This window comes from Achroia grisella, unplaced genomic scaffold (genome assembly GCF_030625045.1).
Source record: "Achroia grisella isolate CSIRO2021 unplaced genomic scaffold, CSIRO_AGI_Agris_v1 utg558, whole genome shotgun sequence".
Classification (NCBI taxonomy): domain Eukaryota; kingdom Metazoa; phylum Arthropoda; class Insecta; order Lepidoptera; family Pyralidae; genus Achroia; species Achroia grisella.
Genome location: NW_026712938.1, coordinates 2,808,275 through 2,824,876, shown reverse-complemented (window position 1 = coordinate 2,824,876; position 16,602 = coordinate 2,808,275). Strand labels below are relative to the sequence as shown.

At 31.4% G+C, this 16,602-nt stretch overlaps 1 protein-coding gene across 1 annotated transcript; it reads right to left on the bottom strand.

The window, feature by feature from the left end:
* Positions 1-1,154: 1,154 nt before the first annotated feature.
* On the bottom strand, positions 1,155-16,177 carry LOC131848534 (adenylate kinase 9). Its single transcript, XM_059198432.1, has 13 exons — positions 15,993-16,177; positions 15,323-15,508; positions 12,596-12,800; positions 6,955-12,118; positions 5,758-5,821; positions 5,367-5,494; positions 4,947-5,122; positions 3,853-3,930; positions 3,428-3,525; positions 3,134-3,274; positions 2,706-2,802; positions 1,815-1,962; positions 1,155-1,587 (listed from the first exon to the last, which is right to left on the bottom strand). The coding sequence occupies exons 2-13, from the start codon at positions 15,505-15,507 to the stop codon at positions 1,502-1,504; spliced, it is 6,570 nt and encodes a 2,189-aa protein (XP_059054415.1). The 5' UTR covers position 15,508; positions 15,993-16,177; the 3' UTR covers positions 1,155-1,501.
* Between the last annotated feature and the right edge of the window lie 425 nt (positions 16,178-16,602).

Genomic DNA, 16,602 nt, shown 5'->3' with positions numbered 1-16,602 from the left:
ATCATTAAAAAAAAGATATCGTCTGTTTCTTAGCGAGTTTTTTAAACGTGGTGAAATTCAAAGATGGAATTTTTTTTTTGATAAAATGTACTTTATCAAATAATATAACTGCCGTCGCATTGTTATAAAACGAAGAGATGCCTATAAATCACGAAATTAATTAGTGAAAAAAAAGAGAAAAACATATTATATTTTTTGGATAAAATATATTTCATCCTTAAAAATCTTTCAATAAAATTCAAAACTTCTACCAAAGTTCCCTAGTCATTACACTGATCTTAGGAGACGCGGTTTCATGACATAGTATGTAAATACTTCTGTGCGCGTCGTAATTGAACCCACATTTCCTTTCAAAATATTGATCTTGTCGTTCCATAGCGGATTTTTACAGGAAAGTAAAATTCAAATAAGGGACTCTCGCAAATTATACAAATCGCTGGAGGGGAACACCAGAAAACTTTTTCTACAAAGAAGGTTTTTCTAAAAACCTTTCGAAGGTTCCCCGAACACAATTTTTTTAAATAACTTTATTTAAATTTAAAGTATCAAACAAAACGCTCTCTTGTAATAACGGCAAAGATAAAAAGCTAAAGCATCGGTCGATCTGAGCACAAGAAGTACGCATATCTATAAGGCTTTATATCTACAATTTATCTGCAAAAAAATACAAACGTATTATCCACTTAAACCACAGCGTACTAGCTCCAAAATTTCACTCAAACTATCTTCAACAAATTCGACTACACCTCAAAAAAAAGGCACTTTCATGATAATAGATAACTTCGATGAAAATAGATATATTGCAAGCATATTTTCACATTCCAGTGACGCTAAACCATGCAAAATCTCTTCGAGATCTTGAGCTTAGCCTGTGCGTCATCAGCATTACACATTAGGTTACAAAATACCAACTGAGGCAGAAGAGGCTGCGCGTTGTAGTCACATTTTTTTGATAATACACGAAATAGTAAAATATCCTCGAACATCCAAATTCATCGTTCCTTGTGAAGTTCAGTAAAATTCAGAACCCACGTAACTATTGACTGCCTTGGAGGAAATATTTCCTTTTTTATTTTATTAATATTCCATCGGTTCTCATGCCATAGCGTTTGGAATTCCTATTTAGTTTTTTTTTAAACTATGAACTTCACTTATTATACTTATTTACAAAATGTGGTCATATTTACGCAAAATTGTATACCTATTGTTTTCTGTTATTAACATAGATACTAGTTTGTAATTTATATATTTTGAAATAAAGTAAAATATAAATATACTGGTATCATTATTATTTTATTTTATTTAAGGAAATTTTTAAACGATATACAAATAAACTGCCCTGTACAAACATCAACAAGCTTTATTCCATTAGAGAGTTGATATAAATATTAATATTATTTTAAAACAATCCTTAAAAGTTAATTTAAGCGACGTGTAGTAACGAATAGAGTACGAGGTTAAAGTATAACATATGTACTAACAGCAGAAGTACCTTGTCACGTCATTTCTTTTTTGCATCCTTCAATCCTGCCCCAGCGTTGAATTTGAAGAATATAATATCTCCATCTTCAACCACGTAGTTTCGGCCTGCCATTAAAAGTTTTAATTTTTAATTACGACTAGCTGCGCCTTAATACCCATGGTATTCAGAATTGTTTTTACTAAAGACGATTATAATAAAAATAAGTCCTTCGGAATAGCAACGTATGGAGATACCACGGAATTCACATGATAACGATAATAAACGTATTTCAAGTATATAGACGATTTTTAAAAACATTATTTTCGAAGAAGTTCCCAAAAATTTGATGTACCTTGTTGACGATATTTGCCTGCTGCTTTGCAAGCCGCTTCGGTACCCTCCTCCTTGAAATCTTTATAATGCATTACTTCAGCCATAATGAAGCCTTTCTCAAAGTCTGTATGAATCCTGCCTGCAGCTTGAGGTGCTTTTGTACCTTTCTGTTGAACATAAATATTTATAGGTAGGTTAATTAGTTAGTTATAATATAGCAGTTTTATATTACATTCAAGTTGTTACGCTAATGATGTAATAAAGAATATAGAATATAGAAATAAAGATAATAGGATGTGGATGAAGTCAGGTTAGCAAGCCCATTGTGGTCAACTCACCAGGATGGTTATAAGGTAGGACTGCGTGGAGGTGGACCTCACTTGAAATTGCTAATTCCCTCCGCACCCTCTTAGTGGTAAATGATTACATTAGTCAATATATCATACATCTATCATAGATTAAAAATCTTTTCCGTATCCTTAATTATGATTGATATAATACGATCAAGCATAACTACATCATGCTAGTTATGTAGATATTTATTTGAAGTAAAAAGAAAATATTTCAAACATTTCTTTTGAATACCAACTGTCTGCCCTACACCTTGGACTAACTAAAAAATAAAATGATATGGGGCGTAATGATGAATAATGGTTAGAAAAATTAAAGTGATTTCAATAATCGGCATAATACACCCAAGTGATAAGTTTGACGTTTTAAATTGCGTTTGCCACTATAACTGCAAGGGTTTTTATAATATACATTGTAAAATATTTATCATTAGGTATATTATAGATCTGACAATATTACAAGTTATTGCTACATGTTTGTACATGTTGGCCTGATACGACTGAACTCAGAGTAGAGAAGAGTTAACACTTGAGAGCAATTTCTATTTATATCAACATACCTGAATTGTCCAAGCTTTAACTTCATCAGGACCAGCGGTAAAGAAGTATTCTAATTGCAACGCTTTGTAGCCTTGCACAATTATTTTGTCCAATGCACTAAAATATAGGTGGTAATATTATTAAGATATAACATGATATAAAAATATAACGGGTTTTTAGTGGTACCTACTCATTTTCTAATTCTGCTAAGCAACTTCGTCATAAGCTGTGTTTCAGTGTAAACGGTGAGATATGGCAGTGAATTTACAGAGAACGCGGCATAGTCTTTAGGAATACCAACACCTATGAGGTACCATTGGGAAAACAGTGTATTTTACGATAATCATTTTGTACATGAATTTAGGCGATACTTGCCATTTTACGTCAGTTTTTATCAGCCATTTCAGCAATTTAAATACAAATCCGATGTTATACATAATAATTATACCTTGTAATGTTTTGTTCTTTCAAAAATGCTTGTTTTTCAGCAGCCTCCATATCGAATAATTTTGTTTCTAAAGCCCCAGAGAAAGGTATTAATGGCGCCCCAGGGTCATTCTTGTCGATCCATTCCTTTAGTTTTGGTAACCTATATTGAAAGAATAACAGCAGATATTATTATATATAAAGTATTCATCGCCTGTATAATATATACTGAGCATTCGTAATATACTAAATCACATAATCGCAATATGAACAAAATATTGAATACTAATGTATGTGAATAAAACATATATATTACCATTTGTTCTTTTTCCTAATGTAGTCTTTTTCAGATAAGTTGACAAGATACAAAGCTGGCTTTGATGTCAGGAATAAGTATTTATTCAGTACTTCTACCTGAAAATATTCAATAATATATATATATATTATAATAAAGGTCTATTGACGCTTTTGTCTTTTACAAATGTATGTGCCTATGTCCATCTGGAAGACTGAACATTTTTCAAAAAGAAACAGTGCTAGAAATTGCTATACGTCCATATACCTCATGAAGTTTTAATCACTATGAAATATAACAACAATCCTTATATCAATCAAGTAAAAAATAAATAATATTATGCAAAGTATCTATTTGTATTAAAAAAAAAACATGTAATTTCTAAACTGTATAAATTATTCAAATAAATGTGTAATATATTAACTTGGACACAAAACAAAACTTACTTCTGCAGCACTCCAATCACCGAATCTAATGTGTTTCTTTTCATCCACCAAAATAGATTTAATCTTATTCAGTGCATCCTGAAAACATACAATAACAATTAAAATCCGTGATGATTTGTCGAATTTATTACACAACAATATAAATGAGACAAGGGAGAACTATTTGTATTGTGTGCTACTGGATTTATATTATAAATTTCCACACAGTCCCAAGGAAATATTGTGGCGAGTTCGCTACAATGGAGTATTTCTTCTGACTTCATATTCATACTGTCATCTTTTCAGAGGTCAGCATATACCGTTAATGCAAGTACGTTCATTATTTTTAATAATCACTCACAAGAAAATCAATGAGTGGGCAGGGAAGTGAGTAGCGCGAGAGTGTATACACTATACTTCCCATGCCATTGGCGCTGCCACACGCGCTGCCCGGCGCTCCCTCGATTGTGGGTTTTTCGTGCGCGAGTCAAAGGACTGGCAGCGCGAGTGGCAGCGTGTGTCTTACATTCAGCCCTCTCGCTCAGTTGTCGCCCGGCAATATTTGCGGCAGCGCGGGAGGCAAGCGGCTGAATGTAAACGTAACATAACAATGACAGCGAATGTTAGTGCACGATGATTCGTCAGCGGTGGGTTAACGTGCAACAATGCATGCAGTTTAATAACAAAATGGCGGAGGATGATGTTAAAATATGTAATTTAATCTAACATTATCCAATTGAGCATATCAAAAGCGACTTTTGGGATTCGTGTGAAATATTTGAAACGGACGACATTGTTAATGCTAATTTTAAAAACGTGCCATCTCTAAATCGTTCGTTACTAAGTTATTCCGTTTCTTCAAAAAATCTGTCATTCCAATTCTTCTTATATTGTGCTTTTTCCTTGCTCTTGTATAAATATGCTAGCGGCTAACCAACGTGTAATCTGCATGCGACAGCCGTAATGTGGACGGTAAGCTGCATGCATCTTATGGCACAGCACTTAAGCGAAAATTGGTACGGTAATTCAACATGAAAAACTTATGATATACTTATTAAAATCTAATTAATATTTTTAGTTTATGACAATAGAAACAATTAATTAATAATACATACATATTCTGGCTTGAGTTTCTTATCATTGCCGCGGTTAACTACACGGTCTAACTTTTCTAGATTTTGCAACAGTTGTTCCTCATCCTTGAGCCTCAGCTCTTCGCCAATGGTTTCCAGGTCTCTTACAGGATTAACGTCACCATCAACATGAATGACGTCCTCATCATCAAATGCACCTGTAATGTAATTTAATTTAGTGGTGTAGGACCCTGGTGCAATTTGTCTTACCTAGACAATTTAGAATTAGTGTTTTATCGCACGCACTATCCATGACCATGATCCAAACCTTGATTTTTGGACTATGCATTTTCTACGTATTTCTATTCAAAACCTTTAGATACAATTTATGTTATAAGGGTGTGATTAATGTAAAATTAAATATTTTAACTCTGAATAATAATAAATAATGTTTATACTCACGGCATAAATTGAAAATAGCATCGCAGGCTTTAATATGTGACAAGAAAGCATTGCCCAGACCTTGACCTTCAGCAGCACCGCGCACCAACCCAGCTATATCAACTACGTTCAAAAATGCTGGTACTTTACTGAAAATTAAATATACAAACACTAGGCACAATAATTCTTGTAAATAAATATCAATAAAATTGTATGCAGTTAATTAAAAAAATATGGAAATAATTTCAATTACTTATATTAGATACTAGCTGTTACTCGCGGCTTCGTCGGAATTAATTATTTTTTATTAAAATAACTAGTTTAAAGACTTTTATTTAAATTCTATTATATATTACAAATTAATAATCAACTGAGGGAATTGGAAATAGATAATAATAACAAAAATAAGCACCTGGCAGGCTTGTGGTATTCACAAAGATAGTCAAATCTCTCATCTGGGACTGGTACCCTACTTGCTGAAAGAAATAATATTGTTAGGTTTATGAATAATAACAAAGTTATAATCGCAATTGCTATTCAATAAACTGGTTTGTTGTACCTAGTTTATTTAATTACATACTTGAAAATAGACAATAATTCTGAATCTTCTCATAAGGAGGGATAGAAGAAGGTAAGTTGCAAGCACTTGAAAAGAGAAGTTCGAAATAAAAACTGTGGACACTCCTTGCCCATAGACAGTGTAGTTAATTTAGAGAGAGACTTAATTCCTCTTTTATGATCAGTGTCACGATAAGGGTATGGTGGTGACCCATAGGAGATAAGACAATTAAAACTACAAACTAAGAGTTACGTTTATTGTGGTATAATTATCATATATTTTAGTACAATTATTGTATTCTAGGTAACATATAGTCTAGATATTCTGAGACACTCGTAGAACTTTGTTCAATTGTGGAAGGTTTGCGTACCGTTCCGGAATCAGAATTATTTAAATAGCAACATATAGGATATTTTGTGAAGGGGTTATCTATTGCTCTTAAGCGCGATCCAATATCTATCATCAATTTACATCGAGCTTTATATGTATTAAGGATTTTAATATATATATTTATAACAGATGAATCTAAAGCAGGATTATTAATTTTTAAATACAAAGCTACATACAACAATGCGGACACCTTAATATTAAGTCCTGGATATTTTGGTCTCAACACATTAACTGAACAACAAGCATCAGTTATAATATTACCAACAGTTTGTTCTAAATAACCCAAATTAGGCAATTTTCTCAATGTGAGCGTCGGGAAAAAATTATGCTCTTTAAAAACGGAGATGTCAGAGTATATATGAGGTCTAGCCATGAATTTACGCAGACATTCAGGGCTGCAAAATAAATATATTTTTCCATGAAAATTCACTGCATAATTTTTATTACCCCTTTCAATTTTTTGGGCCGGTAAATTTTCAGCATAAGTTACTATACAAATTCCATTTTCATAAACGAAAGAATAATTTATTGTATGTATTATAACAGGGAGTTCAGGAATATCAACATTCTGGTTGATTAGATAAAAATGAGGATTTTTCAAAACTTCTCCCATGTGATCCTTACAAATCCAATAAAATATATTTCTATACTGTACTATACCTTTTTTATCTAAGACGTAAGTGTTATGACTTAAAACATTTTTTTGTAAACATAGTGGACACATATTTTTAAAATTTGACATTCGTTCTCGAAAAAGATCATTAGAAATACACATGACATCGGCGGGTACAATATTTAAGTTTACGTTATTAACATAATTAAGAACTTTATTAATTATCTCTTTAATAATATTATCAGCGTCTCGGAAACATTGCCATCTTGATTGGTTTCCGTCAATAACGTAAATATTTTGATAGTCCTTGTTTATCCAATCTCTAATTCGATGACTAGTTTCAAACCATTTCGTATATCGGTATTCAATGAAAGGAAACGAGTAGGGTGGCTTATTTTTTAAAATATTATAATAAACTTCATTTTGTGAATTCTCCAATACATTATTTTTTGTTGCAGATATATCAAACATTATAAGTGGATAGAGACCTATTCTTGACAGTTCCACTGCTTCGGAACATGTTTCAGGAAACCCATCCATTATAAATCCGTTGGTAATAACGCGATGATCAATTGTGATAGTTTGTATGGCTTTTACTACAAGATCAGTATTAACTAATTCTCCGTCGCGCAACGCTTTCATAATTCTAGAAGCTAATTCAGTCCAGTACATATTTTCTAATATATACCTTAGAGCCATGCCTTTGGAAAGACATAATAATCCATACTTATTCGACAACCTTCTTGCTAAGATACTTTTCCCAGATTTTGGTGGTCCAATTATTCCAATTCTGAGAGGATAATCCAAATATAGTTTCATAGGACTTTTTTGTACGTATTTGAGCGGATTTTGCCTGAATTTCTGCACATATTCTTCGCTAATAATAAAGTAAATGTAAGATCTATATATTATCGGAAATATATTACTCTTACGTTTGTTTATTTTATATGGATTCAGTACAGCATTTGGGTTTTCATATATGTGTACAGGACAAAACCGATTAAATTTACTTAAAAAATAAAAGCCTTCCAATAATAACAATTCTGCGATGTCACAGTCAACTATAAATGTTTGTTCAAAAAACGATTCGCAGCGATGTCTTAGCTTTGTTAACTTAGATAAAGTAACTGTCAGAACTTTGTGTAAACTTTTTGTGCTATCGACTGATGTTAGTTTAATTTTTTGTTCTGTTAACACATCCTTCAATGTTAGAATATTTTCATCGTCTATTTCGAAAATACTTTCTAATCTCGAGTTCAGCCTTTCACGGGCATCGTTTGGTTTTTCCCATTCACTTTGATCTATAGGTTCCGGGTACATCTGAACCATTTCATTAAAATTATTAAATAGATTAGCATCTACATTAGAAGATCCTGATGGATTAGCATCCATTATAACACTTTCTTTAGAGACAGCTAGCGCAAGTGACCTTTCAGGGAAGAATATATTTTCTATAAGTTCATCACAAATTAGTTTAATAACGACATTCTTCGTAATAAAATCACTCCACTTCTTTTTCTCTATGTCGAATTTTATTTTGGCTCTTGTTTTAGTATCATTCAGTTGATTTTTCCAAGTTCTAAACATATGAGGTGACATCCTTTGTAACATTGTTTCTGAATTAGATTCCAATTCAATTATTAAGTCTGGAATACAGAAGCATGCTATCATATCATGTACATCAGCTGGTAATCTAGGATAACCATCCAACACAAAACCTGTTACCCTATAAGGATCATCAAACCATATTTTTTTAATTAGTTTTTGCATTAATAGAGACATTATAGGTGTTCCTTTTTCAAAATAATTATATACCATACGGCGTAATTCCATTTCGTTTGATAATATATCTGAAGCTAAATTTTCGTTTTCTTCACCCATTTGGAATTCTAATACGCCTTCTTCATCTATTGGCATATCAGTAAAACTATTTTCAAATTGTCGTCCCACTTTTTTGTAATGTTTTGGTATTAAATATTCATGGACTATTTCTGAGAAATCTAAGTGGATCAAACCCAATTCTCTAGCTATACATTTTGAAACAGTTGTTTTACCACTACCAATACTACCGATTATGCATATTCTCAATGGAGGTAGACGTTTAAAAGGATCGTTATAATGTTGATATGTAGTTATATCCTTTTGAAATAATTCTAAAGATTCCTCGTTACAAAAATAGTAAATTTTATTGTCATATTTAATACTGAATTCTGATTTACCTTCCCACAATGTGCCGTATTTATGATAAGCTATTGGACAATATATATTAGTTTCACATAATTTTTGGGCATCATTATACGTAAGGATATCTTTTGGCAGTTCATCTTCAACATCTAGTATTTCATTTTCATCATGTTCATGAATTTCGGGAGTTATATAATAACTCTTACGTAATTTTAATAAAACTTCTTCAACTATTTCGATATCCGTTTTAAGATCAAGCTCTACTTCAATAAAACATTTAGAGTATTCCTCTAATTTTAATTTTACAGTATCCCAGTTTTCTCGAAATTTATCCAAAGATTCGACAAATGATGACAAATCTGATTGTAGACTCTCGGAAATTGAATTGCTTTCAAAATCTGTTTGTGTAACAGATGTAGAATCAAAAGCAGTATTTACTAAATCGTGAATAATTATTTGAATATCTATCTCTTTGGTATCAACCACTTTGTTTCTTAATAGTTCCGTTTTAATGAGTGGATCATTTGCTAAAATAAATCTTTCTTGATGATTCTTGAGGTGCTTTTCAATTTCTAAATAATGCTTAAAAATTTCTGGCTCAACATCTTTATTCTCTATTACTGCAATAGTATTGTCAGGTAACATATTTGATTCACTAAGATAATTCCAATATTCTGGATCAGATGGAAATCCGTCTATTACATATTTTCCATAACATTTATCAAAATCTGTATTCATTTGCATTTCTTTGTCCAAACTTGACAATAGATTAATTATTTCCCTTACCAATTCTTCAATAGTAGGTTCAATTTCCTGTTGTAAATCATTAGCTACAATGTAGGCTGTGATAGCTTGTGTTACATCTTTATCACCTAGGACTGGTATCATAGGTTTCTTTGTAATAGTGGTTAATTCAAGAGGAGCATACTGAATTAAATTCTTTTCATTAACAACAGTTTTACATAATTCAATATTATCTAAAAATGGTAGAAATGACAAGCAATCCTTTAAGAATTTTAATTTGTTCAGAAATATTGCATCTGGTACTTCAGTTTGTTCTTCCATTTCATTATTCTTTTGCTGCATAGAATTCAGATATACAGTTAATAAAGATATATATTTTTTTAAAAGAGGTAAATTTAAATCTAGCCATAAATCCAGCTTCGCAAGTCGGTCCGTTTCCATCTGTTGCCATTTCTCATATCTGGTATCCTCTATTGTAGCTATTATTTCAGATAATATAGTTCTTGCAAAACTATCATATTTTTTCCATTTTTGCTGTTGTAAAAATAATTCATAACTTATAACAGGAGCATCAAAAATCCAGGAGAGACATTGTGAAATCATAGTTTTACCTGAAGACCTAGTTCCTAACACTATTATTCTACATGTGGGTTCTAAATAATTCAGTTTTAAAAATGGACGAGGATTTCTACAAAATTTTATCATGGATTCTAAGGAAGATAAAAGATAAACATGCTTAAAGAAGCTAACAGCAAATTTGGTATTTCCTAAAACAGATTGCCTTTTTTTAAGTTGTACAGGACATCTATTAAACCAAGGAGATGGGTGACAACTAAATTTAATAACCCCACAATTAATGACATTTAATTCATTAACCAATCTCCAAAAATCTTCAATATCTTGTGGGGGTTCTTCGATATAAAGAGGTTTAGGTATAAGAACAGGTTTTATTGGCAAAGTAAAAAATATCTCATTTAAAATATGAATCATACAATATGTTGAAGTTCGTGCATCCAACTTTATAACATGCTTATGATTAAAATCCCCAAGTTTTTTTTCCAGATATGGTAAAATAATTTGTTTATAGTTATATAACTGGTCTATTGAATTCTCTACAAAATTCATTGGATGCTGGCAATTGTATTTAGGGTTAAAATTATGAGAATCGTAAGGTGTCAAATAGTCACTAATTGAATATCTTTCTGGCCATCTAGTTTCTGATTCCTGTTTTACAAGAAAAGGTGTAATGCTATGTAAATTATTTAAATAATTTAAATATTTATGATTCTTTTTGGTTACTAAATCAATATCAGTACAAGTCAAGTAAACTATAATGTCTGGTTTCATTGCTAAATTGAACAATTCATTTAATTGTTCAAGTACTATAGTTTGCTTAGTACCACAAAAAGTCTTTTTAGGTAAAAAAACATTAGAACAAGGTTCAAGTAAAAATTTAGGCAATGCAACTGCTTGTTCATTAGTTTCTTGTATTTCTTCTGCATGTTGTTCCTCTTCAGATTCATCCTCTTCACCTATTATTACTTCACTACTATATGAAGTAACAGGGGATGCCAAATTATTTTTCGTTTTTCTTGGTTTCCTTTTCTTTAAGTTACAAATTAAATCTAGTAATAAATCCTTCACTACTTTTATTGCTTCTTCTGAATACAATGTATTTACAAAGTATAATAAATCTCTACTGGATGTCACAAGAGGTAATCCTGATAAAACATAGCCTCTATGCTTTACTGCAGGCGATTCTAATTTCCTTTTTATTATGGTCATTATGTTATCAAATTTCAACACATTACCAAGTCTGAAATTAAAGTCTAAACAGTCTCCAGTCAAACTTGCTTGTTCTATTTCATCATTGATAACATTCCATGGACACAAATGAACGCAGTTGTATTTCTTTGAAATTGCCTCACCAAGAGAATATGCTCCTGCACCAGGTTTATTCAGAATTAAATAGCATGTAGGTTTTGCAGTTAGATATAATTCCTGTGCATCAATGTCTGTCCAACAGTCACAAAATTCTGTATTATCTGGAAGTGGTATTGTTGTATTATTTATACCCAGCACTGCTGAAGCTAATGGCTTAACTTTACAATCTGTATTAATAGGCACCCTTTTATCAATAATATGCATGGGTCCATTATATAGCATACAATTCTTGATTTCAAAATTTTGCAAATCATATTTGTCATAAATAACCAAATTATCTTTATAATTCTCAAATCTTATCATTTTAGAATAAGGATTTCCGTATAAAATTATTTTTGTCTTTAGTTGTCACAATAATGACAGTAATATAATACTCATAATTAAACTAAAGTTATTAATTCACTGTATAGAAATTCCAAAAAGGTTACAATTGTAATATTACCGTATAAAATTTTGTTTAGGTTTGTTTAAATGTTGATGGGAGATAATTTTATGGTATTTCTTTATCCATATGTTCATATATATCTTTATACATATATTTATATCAACCATATACCATAGTACAGCACCCCAGAAAACACCAAAATGCAACTTACTTGACAGTATCTAGATTGGCTAATATATAAAATGAATGAAAGGAAATATTTTTTCATTTTTTGAAAAAAGGCCAGAAAAGAAAAATTTCTAATTGATGTTAGTTCTGCTGATTAATGCGTGGTATCATATAAATTAGGTTCAATTCAAAATTACTAATTATTTTTGTAACTTAGTTCATGACTGATAGTAAAATCCAGCCTTAGATATTCCAGCTTATGCCAGGTTGTTGAAGTCTGGTATTTTATGTCTCTTAAGACGTGTCATATAATCAGGCAATGTCAGTTGAACAGCAAGTTTATTTGGATGTCTGTTCCGCTTGATTTTATATTTTTTTATTGTTTGAGAGATTTCCTCCTTGAGAGTTGATCCCCAGGTGGTGATGAACCTCAGAGTTACGAATAAACCAGGGTGCATTACAGGTTTGCTTCAATATGTAGACACGCGGCAGCGTGTCAAGCCGATTTCAAGTAAACTGGCCTGCAGCACCGTGTGTATATTTACACGAACCATTTGGAGCCACTTTTGACCCCCTCATAACTCAAAAACTCTTTCACATAAACCTGTCAAATTTGGTTCATATATTGAGACTTGCGAGATAAATATGTGTTCCAAATTTCATAAACATATCTCAAACGGTTATTTCGATATTAATGTCCAAAAATCGTCATTTTTATCACTGATCAACTATAGATCAAAATTATAACCCACTTCCAGATGACCTAGGAAGTTCAAATTTGGTATGCAGATAGGTAATTAGGTGAATATAAAGGAAAAAATCTGAAACTGGTAAATTGTTATCATTTTACTACAATTTTTCACTTTAATTGATTCTATTTCAACTTATACTGGACGAATACTAAAATTCTATGAAAACGTCGATAGCCACCAATTGATATTGATCCCTGGCGAAATATCTCATCTTGTACTGGACGGAAAGTAATATTGTATGAAAACGTCGATCATTACCAATTTACGTTGACCCCTTCACATCAGTGTCGATAACTAGCAAACTTCAAATATTGCATTGAGCGGTAAACACTAGTTGCTATAATTTAGATTCTGTCTAAAATATACTCGTACTTATAACTAGGAGTATAGTCGAATTTCGTATTTATTATGTTATTAACTGAGATTTGGTATTAATTATTGTTTCAATATTTAGCGCACATCGATAGTGTAAAATCATTATTTTTATAAATAATTATTAAATAATAGGCATTTCGGTATAGGGCGTGTGGGAGCGGTGCGATAAAACGTTGACGCGAACCTGTCCGAGCGAATGGCAGCCGCCCTCATATGTCTCAATGTTTTGTTTCTCGATATCTAACCTATAAGGTTGCGATTTATGCTACGAAATTTATAGCTTCCTTAAATTATACTTATATATTTGTGATTATATTATTATTACATTATTTTAGTAAATACGTATGGTATAGACAATAGTTTAAACCAAAAATTAATAACAATTTTAGTATAGTTATAAGTAGGAATGTATAGTTAACTCGAGAATGAGAACTCATTGGTAACAAATTGTTTTCTTGAGAATTCAATAGATAACAGTCAATTTGTTACATAGTCGTCTTTACTAACTATAACGTGTCAATACCAAGTTTCAGATATTAAATAATGTATATGTTGAAAGAGAACAATTCCGTATTTGCTTAACATATGCTATTACTATCCACAAATCACAAGGCCTTAGTTTTGGCAGTCCTCTTCTCAACATAGCCTCCTCTATATTTATTAAAGGGCAGGTTTACGTTGGACTCTCCAGAGTTAAAACCTTAGATGGAGTACGTCTTAACAATTTAGATCCAAGTCACGAGAGCTCTATTGTAGAGTACAACCATCTGTGGACGTTATACCGCCCCGATTTGCCCAAAAATTCCTGATACTGAATTGGCATTGCACTTGAACATTTAAAAGTTACAAGAAAATATAGAAAATAACACAAAAAAAAGACAATTATACCCCGTAAATATACGAAAATACAGTAATTTATCAAATATAATTTGTTATTAATTTAGTTATAAATAAGTACCTCGTATAATTTATGTACAAAAAGTAATGATATCCCATCAAAAACATAAATGTGAAATGATAGCCGAGTTTAATATTATGATATATGCCTTGATTGTTGACTTCTACGACAAAAGAGATGAGATCTAAAGGGATGCCAAGTTCAATGGTCTGTCCTGAAATGTATTTATAACAATATAAAATATCATTTCTTCTTATAACTTAGGATAATATACTGTAGCCTAAGGTCTAACTTGGCTAGTTTTCATATACGAAATATACTGTTATGTTACTTGTCGGTTCCTATTTTAATATTAATAGTAACTAGCAATCGAAAGTAATAATTGGTATATGAGAACTGGCCAAGTTAGACCTTAGGCTACAGTATATTATCCTAAGTTATAAGAAGAAATGATATTTTATATTGTTATAAATACATTTCAGGACAGACCATTGAACTTGGCATCCCTTTAGATCTCATCTCTTTTGTCGTAGAAGTCAACAATCAAGGCATATATCATAATATTAAACTCGGCTATCATTTCACATTTATGTTTTTGATGGGATGTAGTTTTAAGCTCTTTGAATTTTATGTACATATATATATAAATAGAGTAGAGAACACAAAGTAGTTGCCATATCTACCTTATAACTCTATTTTTATCGCTATCTAAATATATTTCTTCAAACTTGTTAATTTAATCATTCACAAAGAAGAACAGCAAGGCGAATGAATGTTCAATACCAGAACAGATTGTATTTATAACTTGTGTGAGTGTGTTATAAAGCTATCTTATTTTTGCTACCATGAAATAATAAACCTGTTAAAGTTCTGGTAGGTACTACTACTAGGGTAGTGAAGCAAACTTGCCATTGAAGAAACAAGTTATAGATAATAATCACAGCTAAAATATTAAAATTAAATACTTATTTTCATTGGGATCAATGGTGCAGAATGGAAAATTTTCTGCTGCTGCTTGGCTTTTTGTTAACACATTAAAAAATGTCGACTTCCCAACATTGGGGACCCCAACAATGCCAACTTTTAAATTAGTTCCTACTCTTCCAATAAGAGGCTTCTTTTCGGGTTCTTCAACCTTCTTAGGAGGCATCCTGGAAATAAAAATGTATGATTCTAAAATTACACTTACTTTTTGTTACAGCACCAATCTTGGTGTCTCCAGTCAATTATCACACTAATTCTCGTAGAGATCAAAATGCCATAGATTTCTAACATTTCGGCATATGCGGCCGGGTTGCGATTCTTAACACTCCTTTATAACTAATTTATTATAATTACCTACGTTGAAACTATCATTAACACTATTATTAACAATACGTTTCAACAGGGAACTTTGTTTAGATACATATTGCAGGTCCACGTAACAAACTGTGATAGCATATGAAAATTGGACACAGCAAAATAGGTTAGGTTACAGATTATAACAGATACCAATTTCTTCGGTCAGGAACTAACACCTCTAATATTCATATGAAATTAGGATTAATTGCTGTATTTATGTCATACTAATTTTAATATAATATTGTATTTGTTGGTTATTAACCTCTCGTGAAGTTTAGAAACAATAGCACTCACCTGATAAATAATAATATGTACTTGTAAGTACCAATATGAAATTAGAAGCGATTATAGATACAAATAATAAAATGTATAATTTTACTTTTATTTAATTACATTTACAAGAAATTGTATTTGTAAAGAGGCATGTGAAATGGAATAATTTCTTTCAAATTTGACCACCACAGTCACAGATTAGACAGAATTATTGATCACAGAGTGTAACAGACTATGTAGACAGTGTTGCCAAATTACCACCTTTTTGTTTCAAATTTTTTTCAATATTCCTCTGAAATTCATGGTTTTAATGATATGGATGTTATATAGATTGCATCAATGGGAAAAAAATAACTGACTTCAACAAAATGCCCAATGTTAGTGTTTTTAATATCTACCTCTATTCTTATTTAGTTTTTATACACAAAGGAAGTTTTCAGGATCACAATATAAAATAAAGAGGAGTAGCTGATAACCGGAGATGAAGTTTGGCAATTCCGTACAGACAGATGAGTTGTGGGACGACCTCTGCGAGATGTACTGTCCTTAAAATGATTGAATAGAGTCTGTTAACTAATCTACATCAGCAGTAAACAACGGTTTGCAAGCGAAATATTGTGATGACTATGCA